General features: G+C 39.0%; 1 protein-coding gene across 1 annotated transcript; it reads right to left on the reverse strand.

Annotated features, from left to right (window-relative positions):
• Positions 1-206: 206 nt before the first annotated feature.
• LOC138593501 (apoptosis regulator BAX) lies at positions 207-10,305 on the reverse strand. Its single transcript, XM_069664536.1, has 6 exons — positions 10,094-10,305; positions 6,122-6,170; positions 4,863-5,024; positions 3,342-3,474; positions 970-1,074; positions 207-853 (listed from the first exon to the last, which is right to left on the reverse strand). Exons 1-6 carry the CDS (start codon positions 10,161-10,163, stop codon positions 755-757), a joined length of 618 nt encoding a protein of 205 aa, XP_069520637.1. The 5' UTR covers positions 10,164-10,305; the 3' UTR covers positions 207-754.
• Positions 10,306-11,312: the final 1,007 nt, after the last annotated feature.

The raw sequence follows: 11,312 nt of genomic DNA on the forward strand, positions 1-11,312 counted from the left end.
TATGTTGCAAGCTGAAAATAAAAGAAAGCTTTGTAGGAATCTGATAATACAGTTTAAGTTCAGATTTTGGGTCAATTTTGAACTCTGAAACTGTAATTTCTAGGTAAGAGACCTTTTTCACCTCAGACATTATGACTTATTAGGTGAGACTTGCTACATCTGTAAACCAAGCCATTGCTTTTTTTTTGCTACGACACTCACACTGTGAATTTGCAACAGGGAAAAAAAAACATTCTCTCTAGGAAATGAAGCTGAAAGCTTTGTTACATAAAGGTCAGTAATTTCTCTCTGGTCTAATCCTAATCCCCGGACCTTAGACCTGGGAAAATTTAAGTTGCACCCCAACCAGAAACAAAAAATGATCCTGAGACCTGGTTCAGGTAGAGTTGGGTCCTCTAGGCTGTTGGAAAAATCTGCAGCTACAACCAATGTTCATTCAATATCATCATCTGACAGAATCTGCTACACAAGAGGGGAAGCCCCCCCATATGGCTGCTGCAGGTGGTGTTGCAGCTGACTAGTAATTCCAAAGAAGGTAGTAAATAGTTGCTGGTGTAGGATGATGGAGGATCTTGATGGACAGAAGACTTTAGATGCACTTTTTATGTTCTTCAAGTCCAGAGAAGAAAGGAGGTTTCCCCCTCTAAGTACGGCAGAAGAGTGGTCGTAATTGTTTTCCAGAGAATGTCTTTATTAACAAGTTGCATTTATCCAGGACATGGCACGGCAGCCCTGGTTGTGTGGTCTGAAGCTCTCAGCGGGTCTTCCGGTAGTAAACAAAAGTTGCCACCAATACTACTGATGCTACCATGGCTACTGTCCTCCAACGAGAAAAACCACGGATCACCCCCTCCTGGAAAGATACAGAGAGCATGATGAGAGTTTTGAATCATACTGACCAGTTTATATGCAAGATTAACATTTGAAAGCACATGTCTGACCGGTCTTTACGGACAATGCATCACTCACCCAGCCTCCCTGCTGTACAAGCCAGCAGTAGAGCTGCTCTCTGATGACCTGGAGAACCCAGCTGATGATTGTTCTGATGTTCTCTAGATGGTTGGTTGTTAGCGCCTTCAAAGTTAAAAAAACACTAGAATTACCACCTTGCAGTGGCATGCCTCGATCAACCAGCTAAGTTTTAGTTTACATCCATCAATGATTTTCACAGCGTTACCATGGCGGAGATGGGGGAGGATGAATACATTTGTGTATTAATACATTTATATAGACTTTGGAAAAAAATGTAAATAAAAAAGGTTAAAAATTGTAAGAAATCAGACGTACTAACATTTTCTCCAGACATTGCTAAGATATGGTGTTCACAAGAATGAGAATGACATGGGTTGACAGTGATCTCCAAGTTTTACCTTTGACCATCAAAAAAAATAATCAGTTCATCCTTGAGTCCAAAGTAGACATTTGTGCCAAATTTGAAGATAATCCCTCCAGCTGTTCTGGACACATCGCTTTCACAAGCATGGGACATAAGGATGTACAGACAAACAGGCACAAATACAGACAGATGAACAAACATCAGACTTGGGCCGTGGCTGTCACCCACCTGGAGGCATGAAGACTATTGTGTGAATAATTTCACTTTATATCAAGTAACTTTTGACAGCCAGCTGAAGCCAGAGTTGACTGACCAAAGAGAGGATTCTGCTAAATTTGTTCCTCCCTGGTGGTTAGCTAATACTAGTTAGCAGCAATCTGTAGATATACACGGCCTGCACAATTATTAGGCAAGTTGCACTTTTGAGGATTAGTTTTATTATTTAAAAACAACAGTGCTCTTGGTCAATCCAAAATGTTAATAAACCTCAAACCTGAATATTTAAGCAAGCGAAAGTGATGTTTTGGCTTTTGTACGAGAATATCTGTGTGTGCACAATTATTACGCAACTCAGAGGAAAACAAAAATATTCCCATCTCACTAATTTATTTTCAAGTCAGAATAATAAACAACTCAAACTTTACAAATAAACATTTCTGACATTTCAAAAAATAAATCAGTGACCAATATAGCCACCGTTCTTTTCAATAACACTCAAAAGTCTTCCATCCATGGAGTCTGCCATTGTCTTGATCACTTGACCATCAACTTTTTTTGCAGCAGCAACCACAGCCTCCCAGACACTGTTCAGAGAGGTGTACTATTTTCCTTCACTGTACATCTCACGTTTAAGAAGGGCCCACAAGTTCTCAATAGGGTTTAGGTCAGGTGAAGAAGGGGGCCATGTCATTATTCTTTCATCTTTAAGGCCTTTACTGGCTAGCCACGCAGTGGAGTACTTTGATGCATGAGATGGAGCATTGTCCTGCATAAAAATCATGGTCTTCTTGAAAGATGCAGACTTTTTCCTGTACCACTGTGTGAAGAAAGTGTCTTCTAGAAACTGGCAGTAGGTTTGGGAGTTGAGTGTGAGTCCATCTTCAACCCCAAAAAGTTCCAACAAGCTTATCTTTAATAATTCCAGCCCATACAAGTACCCCACCTCCACCTTGCTGGCGTCTGAGTCGGAGAGGAGCTCTATGCCCATTGCTGATCCAGCCACGGGCCCATCCATCTGGTCCATCAAGAGTCACTCTCATCTCATCAGTCCATAAAACCTTTGAAAAATCTGTCTTCAGACATTTCTTGGCCCAGTCGTGGCGTTTCAACTTATGTGTCTTGTTCAGTGGTGGTCGGGTTTCAGCCTTTCTTACCTTGGCCATGTCCCTAAGCACTGAACACTGTGTACTTCTGGACACTCCAGGTAGGTTGCAGTTCTGAACGTTTGATGGTTCTGTGGTCACGTCCTAATAGCTTGGCAATTTCAAGAGTGCTGCATCCCTCTGAAAGATGTTTTATAGTTTTTGACTTTTCAGAGTCTGTTAGATCTCTTTTCTGGCCCATTTTGCCTGAGGAAAAGAAGCTGCCTAATAATTGTTCGCACCTGATATAGGGTGTTGATCTCCTAAGGCCACAACCTCCATCATTACACAAATGCACATCACCTAGTATGCTTTAATCCAATAGGCATTTAAGTTTATTCAGCTTGGAGTTGGAAAGTATACTTAAAAATTACGACTTGGTCGAAATACTGGCTTGCCTAATAATTGTGCACGCAGTGTAGATACAGCGAGTATATTGCTTCTTATATTATATTGCTTCTACATTTTAATAATACTGCTCAAATTAACATTAACCTAGATAGAAAAGTTAAACTACAATAAAAACATTAAATGCAGATCACAAGTTGAACCCTAAAAGAAACCATTGGGGTTTAAGACCTAGAACAATGTGGGGTGCCTTGTTGAAAACAGTTGTCTATGGGATATCTGTTTCTGTGAATTACCTTGTATATAAGTCTGTAGGCCAGATGGAAGAGAGCCACCACTCGACCCCAGTTAATGCCATCAGCAAAGATGTTCCTGGCCACCTTCATGAAGATATCTTGAGCACAGTTGCCCGGAACCTGGTTGATCAGTCTGACATGAAAGAATGAAAATATTCAAATGTAACTGTGCTTTTGTTTGATTCATTCATTGAAACATTGTTTTTAAATGTTTTCTGCATCCTAAATAATGCTCATGGTACCGTTTTTGACGATAGATCATGCAATCTATAGCTGACAGTCATCCACCACTGATGCCACTACCATCATTCCTTTTTCATTCAGTCCAGCACCACACCATCTCCATCATCAGCGTACATGATTCTAAGTTTCACATTTGACTCACATTTTAATATTTTTCATTATTCATGATGTGAAAACGTCTGATTTGCACACAGTCAGAGAAAGTAAGAGTTTACGTCCTGCTTACATTCAGTTATAAAATGACCAAGGCGTCTCAGTGTGACAGAGCAGATTGTAACGTGTTATACATCTATTTGGTAGACATACCCCAACAATAGTTCATAAACATGCTGTGGAAGATCACTTTAATTAATCACTATGCTGAAACATAGTGACAGTAACAACACAGCCCATGATAATCATAACTACTGCTGTATTTGGATGATAACACCGCACAGTGCTTTTTGCCTTTAAAAGCAGCACTATTGTTATTTGTTCTATCAGCTATCTATTGGTAATTCTGCATCTTGTCTTCTGCTCCAAATTTACAATTTCGCTAGTTTTTCAACAATTTGACATCTTTTCTTAAACTTCTGTGCCAATCATGCCTAAATGTAGTCGCAGCCAACCTGTTGTGTGTTGTTGTGTGAGTTGACAGGTAGGAGGAGATTGAACACTTTTAGAAATGGTTGATGACATACGTAACAACTGTACAAAAAAGTCTATTTGTAAGATTAATTTAGAATCTAATTGCCCCACCTGTACTCTCTCCATCTGTGGTCTCTGTCAGAGAGATGCTGGCAGAGGACTGAATATAGTGTGGTAAAAGTAGGAGGGGGGTTTGGTTTTGTTAGAAGAGTGTACTAATCGTAAATAATGATTGTTACTTGTGTATCTGTACATGAACAACACACTGCATGTATTCTGTATACTTGTCATTATGCCATGCCATTATGAAAAAAAACATGGAGATGTCTTTTTTTTTTAACAACATCATGCAGCCGTTAACTACCATCTAAAGTCTCTGAAGTGCAGAGATTCGACTGGCAAAATACAAGATAAAGAGGGTTTAAGACGGATGGTTCCCACGGTCTGGTTTTAGAAAGCAGGGAATTGAAGAGCCAATCAACAGAAGCGGACACTCTACCCCTGAACCCCAGCTACAGTAAGCAATAAGCCAGAAGGGTCTAAGCTGTCTCATTCTGCGGTCATGTGTGTACAATAGTTTGACTTGAGTTGAGTTTTAGATCTGTTGACAGATTGTCCTCAAGTTGTTTTTAAACACGATACACAGCTTACCTTTGGAGCTCAGCATTCCTGTTCATCTCGTCAGCTATCTTAAGCAGCTGTTCCACCACTTCTTTGACATGTGGATCCTGTTGTTCATTCGACCTTCCTCCCAGATCCTCAGAGGAGACCTGTCGACTGGGCTCCTCATTGTTAATCCTTTCAATCACATACCTAGGACATACAAAGAATTGCTTACTTTTAGAACTCTTTCGGACGGGATGACTCTGTAGTAAATATGGACAGATGGAATGATTGCAATGCCTGTGATATAGACATGTAGTTTTCTTGTAGACTTAAAAATGTGAACCTATCTTTTACACTAGCACACTTGCCTACAGTGCAAATCTGAGAGACTGGAGGCGTATAGGAGATCAGGATGCCAAATTATCTGCACCCAAAACCGCCTCACTGTTGAAAGGTTGGAACAATACATGAGACCAGTGCTCTAAACTTTGGACATGATGTTCAAACAGGTAAATGGACGTACTTATGTAGCAAGCACTTTTGTAGTGTGTACCATTCTCCAATCAGAATCTATAGGCATAAGGGAGCAATTTGGGGTTCAGTGTCTTGTCTAAGGACACTTCGACATGTGGACAGTTAGCAGTCAGCGATCGAACCCCCAACCTTCCGATTCAGAGACGACCGACTCTACCACTGAGCCACAGCCGCCCACATTATGTGATAAACTTGAGGCTAAATCACATGCAAGTTATTGTCAGCTTTCACAATGTAGATATTTTACACATTGTACAGACTGTGTTTCTGTTGAGTCTAGTTAAGCTGATTGTCATGCTTTATAACAATGAACAATACTTTACAATAATGCTTAATTTAATAGCTTTTTAAATATATGTAGATTTCTGCAACTTGTACTTAATCACTATGAACCTTCTCATTTTTCTTTTGGCCCTCTATCTGCTTATTTTAATTTTACAAAACGTCTTGGCTCCCTGTCGAACATGCAACCAGAAACCTGGGTATAAAATTTACTGATACCTTTTGTTAAAAAAAACTATTTGGAAAGTAGTTCGATCATGTCTTCCAATTAAAAAACCATCCATGACTCAAGTCATCACCTCTTTTCTCTCTCTGCCTAATATCCAAACGTGCCTGATTAATATCCCAAAGTTCACGATTTTATGTCATCTCGATGAGTTTATTATAAACATTGTATTTAATGTGAATTCCTTCTTACTTTGCTTGAAAATTGCTGTACTAATACAGTGTATCCTTATTATTTATCAAGATGTTTAGATTAAACTTACCCTCTGAGGACCACCGCACCTTGCTCCAGGATGGGATCGTCAATGACATCTGAAAGAAGATTGATATAAACTTTCAATTATTCTATTATTTATTACCAACGCTGCACTTTTTGGAATATCAAGTTTCCTGCTACCGCAGTGAACTAATTCTTTTAAGGTTTTACCAGATATGTAGATTTTGACATAATATGACAAAATGTCTCATGATATAACAAAGACTTGTGACATTATGGCAAAACAGTTTCTTGTTTGAATTGATATATTTTGGTCTGTAGAAATAACAATCAAAAAATGTAATTACAACAAGAAAATGTATTTTCATAACATGAAACTCGCCCTTGAAGCGGATTGCTTTGATACATCACTTAGGACAAACCTCTTAAGGGATAACTAATTTCTTTTCTGATCCTTCTACAGATTTATTGATTCATGATTTGGTTTTGTTTGAGCCTCAAAGACCAATTGTATGTGTTATGAATCATCTCATGTGAAACTATGCAATTCCAAAAGAAAAAAAACAAAAAAACACTGCAATACAAGTCTGTGAATGAGATACACACACAAGAGAGAGGAGAGACCATGGTCAGAAATATAACTGAGTCAAGGAAAATCCTTTCACATGCTGCCTGTTGTAAAAAGAGAGAAGCAGACAACACAACACAGCTTTAAATCATGAATGGACTGACTCTTACATGTTCATCCTACCCATGCTAGATTCAAGGAGGACTGTGCATTTGCAGTATTACAGACTGGGTGTTTGTTTCGACTTTTGCAGGGAAAAAATATCACAAGCTGCGACCAGTTAGTGACGCGTGTTCCATCACCCAGCAGTGGTTGGTCTGCCAGAGAGGGTAGGCGGAGCTAAGCAGCTGCTTTTCCGGTCTCTGCAAGTGTTGCGAGTAAACAGTAATCTACTATGGCTGAACAAACAAAGAAAAGATCGATGACTACATATACAACTTCTAAAAGAAGTGAAAATCCAAAGAAAAAGAAACAAATTCGCTGTCAGATGAAGGCAAACAGTCTAAAAAGGAAAGCAACCGTCAGCGAGGAAAATCAAGAGTTACAACTGGAGCCAACCGTGGACGTCACACATGCAACACTAACAAGGCTTTCATTGTGAAACATGAACAGGAAGGTGTTGTGTGGAAATCTCTCTCTCTCTCTGTCTCTGTTAATCAAGGTCCTGTCTGTAATAAATCTATGTGACTTTTATAAAGTGAACATAATCAAATTGTTTTGGCCTTTATTAAGGTAAAACTCATGTAGAAACATAGGGCTGGCAGGATCAGCCCAGCTGAATCCGCAGCAGACGGAGTTGACATGCACCCGGCCGTCACACTCACTGCAGTTCAGCTGCTGGTTTTGCGACATCACGATAAGGACAAAATAGGAAAACACATACGATATACATTTTCCTATCGCTTTGATGATATATATTGTCCTATCGCCCAGCCCTAATTACTACAAATATAGATTTTAACACAGACACGTGCTGAGTAAACTCTGACAATGACATTACAAGAAATCTACTAGGTTGAAAATAGCATGATTTTAATGTTGACTGTCTTAAATTAATGAGATGGAAATTGCCATTTTGTTTATTTAGCATGCTTATAATAAGACAGCCACAAGAGGGCTGTACTATGAAGCAGATTTCATATGACCTGGCTCTCTTTGAGTAAGATGGCTCAACAAAACCTGAAGCCTCAGTCAGAGATAATGGACATCCAAAAGGTCAATATAAAGTTTCTCTGTTAACCCAGGCTTTCTGCTTCAGACTCATGCACGCTCACACCTCTTCTGCACTGCCTATGTCAGTCAGACTGTCATAATGAACAGCAATGAGGGATATAAAAAAGTTATAACAGCAAATAAAAAACAACACTTGCTGCAGCAAAAAAGGCAGGAGAGGAATGCTGCAGAAAATGTGTTAAAGTGGTGTTTAAGTGAATCTACTACTGCATGTAGATTCCTGTGAGGCAATGCAGCCATTGAATGCTAACGTTAGGTTTGTAATGCCAAATAATCAAGTTGTGCAGCACACACTAAGTTTTCATAGAGTCATATGTTTTATAGGCCTATCAGGGAAAGTAGCAGCAAAAGGACAGCACTTTACAGCTAAATAGAAGTCTAAACTCTGAACGTAACCTGGTCCTGTTAAGGTTAGAAGTGCACAGTAAGTTACCATGGTGATCTATCCAGGTTAAAAAGAAAGACAGCTTCCTTTCATAGAAAACTCAACATACCTGGATTACCCCTTAGTCTCGCTTCGTAGGACACCCCTCAGGAGTTTGCTTGTCATATCTTACCATTATTTAGGAACTGGTTTTAATTTGAGGAAAAACTGTGAATGACACAGATTTAGACTTATTTCCATCTGCCACATTTTAACACTGAATTCAAACTTCTACAATGAATTGACAAAGCATGTATTGTGTAAATATATCAAGTATTTAATGACATGAAATGATATTCTGTTTAATAATGTGCAAATTACCCAAATCTTGGTCCTTTATTTAGTGCATAGATTTAAAATAAATGGCAGATAACGTTTCTAAATGGCTTACAAGATAAAAGCATAAAAAATGTGTTGCCTGCCAGAGTAACAGGCAGTGAAAGCTGTTAATTCAGACCCTGTCCTTCTGCAAGTAAAACAAAATACCAGGAGATGCAAATTTCATGAGATGTGTGCATTATATTTTTACCATGCCAAACAATACAGACATAATCTATTTAAAGTTTGTTTTCTTAAGCTGCTGTTGATTCAAGTGCTGTTCACCTTTTTTTGATAATAAAAATTTTAATCAGTATAGTGGTAATAATTTATATACTGTTCACTAGGAAAAAATAAATAGTTTCACTTGATTTGTATAGGGCCAGAGCACCAAGTGGCAAGGCCAACTTTGGATGGTGTGTTTAGAGCACCAACCAAATCTTTTCTTTTTCTAGCTCCTGTAAGGAACTTTCAGTTTGTGTTGATTTTGGCGCCCCCTGTGGACAAAGCCGTACCTCTTATCTCTTTGTCGATTTTGTCCTGTACATGCTTATGTGGTGGTTTTTATCAAAACATCTCATCCTGCTTTCTTTGACAGTCATACATATCACTCGCTTTAAATTTTTGCCCTGGACAATGTAAACAAAGGCAGCGTGCAGTTAATTGCGTACACCTACCCCTTGACAGCAGTTTCAGGCATTACAAATAACTATGTAGAAATAATCAATCTTGTCACTAATGGTCTGGTTTGCTTTTGTAGCTCATATACAATAATAATAATTGATTTAAGTCTGTTTCATAACCAGTGAAAAACTCCTCACAGGGGCTTTAAAGCGATCTATTAAGTGTCTTGTCTAGCTCTCAACAATGTATGCTTAATTTACTACCAAAATAGTCTTGTAAAAATCACAATTATAAAAACGTTTTGTTGTGTCTCTTTCTTTCTTTTGTATTTTTATTCCTTATCCAACCTTGAGGGGACAGCTTTAACAGCCCCAATAGACCTCTGTGACTCACAGTGTCCTGACCCTGACTCATTGAAAAGTCTGCCTCCTTTATTACCTTGTTTATCACCAGAAGCAATTACTGGGCAGAGCAGAAACAAGGCCTTACTGGTTCTTTAAAATGCACACATTAAATCGGCATACTGAGCGACTTTTAACACCTGTTCCAGCAACCTTAAGATAAAGTAGCTTTTCACCTCTAAAAGAAAACACCTTTATGGTATTTGAGGCTTTTAGATAAACGCAAGTGTTTGTTCCCTTCCGACAACTTCTGGTTTCACTCTCGTAGAGGACGGGGTGTCCAAACAAAAGTGCCTCCATTATCGACAATAAACATCAACTGTAACCTTACATTTGACCATACTGTTCACAGGAACTTAAAGTTCGACAGTTGTAAAGTTCGAAGTTGTATCTGCTTTAGAGATTAAAGGCCGCGTAGCTTGTGTGTAAAGCAGACATGGATTCACATACCTTCCCCACCCACGGCGCCCTGAGGCTCCCGGTCTGCGTCTCCCTTCTCCTCTTCTCGGCTGTCAGCCATAGCTCCAAACTTTCTGTCAGCTCGGACGGAGCGAGCTGGGGGTGATAGGTTGGAAATTAGATATAAGGCACCAACATTTAACGCTAGATTGGCCGGATAAAGTCACTTGTCCGGACGTGTCCGAGCCGTGGATAGCGTTTCCCCTCAGCAGAAGAACCAGGAAGTGACACGGAAGCGCACAGAAACCACCGGCCGGCACGCCTCTTTCCCTCCAGTACAGACCAGTAGCGTTACACATCAGGCTGCCAAGGAATTTGAAAAGAAAATACTGCCTAAAACAATTTCATCAAAGTTTTCTTGAACTCCATGGAAAACGTCAATATTTTAAGGAAAAGTATGAAGAAGAATTTATAATAAGAAAAGGTGCCAAGTGTTGAACCTTGAACCTAGTGCAGGTGGACTATAATGATGTGAGTCCTCCCAGGTCAAACTGCAATGTCTCGAAGATGGAATACAAATTGGACATCTATGTGCTTGTTGGTTCCTACTGTGTTCTGCAATGGAGACTTGTGGGTGAAAATTATGACTTTATTACCAATGTGCTATTATGGCTTCCTATAGACTACCTATAGGACGAAATACCATTTAGTCTCTTTATTGTAAGCAAAATAACAAGTAAGTTCCAGCTATAATTTATCATCTCCATTCAAAGCAAAATACATTTTCATCAGGCTATATGGATATAGAGGTTAGAAATTCCCTAACTTGAATGGAAAATATATAGCCTATAAAGTTTAAAGTTTGAATGATAGAAGAAAGAAAATGTTTTAAACGAAATGTGAAAAATTTACGTTCTCTCTCTCTCTCTCTCTATCTATCTATCTATCTATCTATCTATCTATCTATCTATCCATCTATCTATATATACATGTACTTAATGCAAGGTATAGGCCATGAACAGCCTTATGGTCTGTCATTAAAAGTTTCTGCGGCTAGGATTTATGGGACGTTGTTATCTTCTTTCCTTTCAAAAAGGATTGTCCAGTGTGTTTTATGCTAAAGGGGGTAGAATTTCATTTCCTAAATGAATTCAAATAGCTATCATTATGACACAACTTAAATACTTCGGGTCATTCACTCAGTTCGGAACCTTCCAAAGGACTATTTGACCACAGCAATAGAAAAGTCTCTCTCAGAGCAAAGTGACAA

The sequence above is a fragment of the Semicossyphus pulcher genome, unplaced genomic scaffold, assembly GCF_022749685.1.
Source record: "Semicossyphus pulcher isolate SPU_LCO1_2020_fin unplaced genomic scaffold, fSemPul1.0.p SCAF_1, whole genome shotgun sequence".
Lineage (NCBI taxonomy): Eukaryota > Metazoa > Chordata > Actinopteri > Labriformes > Labridae > Semicossyphus > Semicossyphus pulcher.

Excerpts from the sequence above, each read along its gene's own strand:
- LOC138593501 (XM_069664536.1), bottom strand. The coding sequence starts at position 10,163 with ATGGCTGACAGCCGAGAAGAGGAGAAGGGAGACGCAGACCGGGAGCCT. Across the intron at positions 1,075-3,341 it reads CCTACAGACTTATATACAAG|GCGCTAACAACCAACCATCT; the intron begins GTAATTCACAGA and ends TTAACTTTGAAG. Across the intron at positions 854-969 it reads TTGTACAGCAGGGAGGCTGG|GAGGGGGTGATCCGTGGTTT; the intron begins GTGAGTGATGCA and ends GTATCTTTCCAG.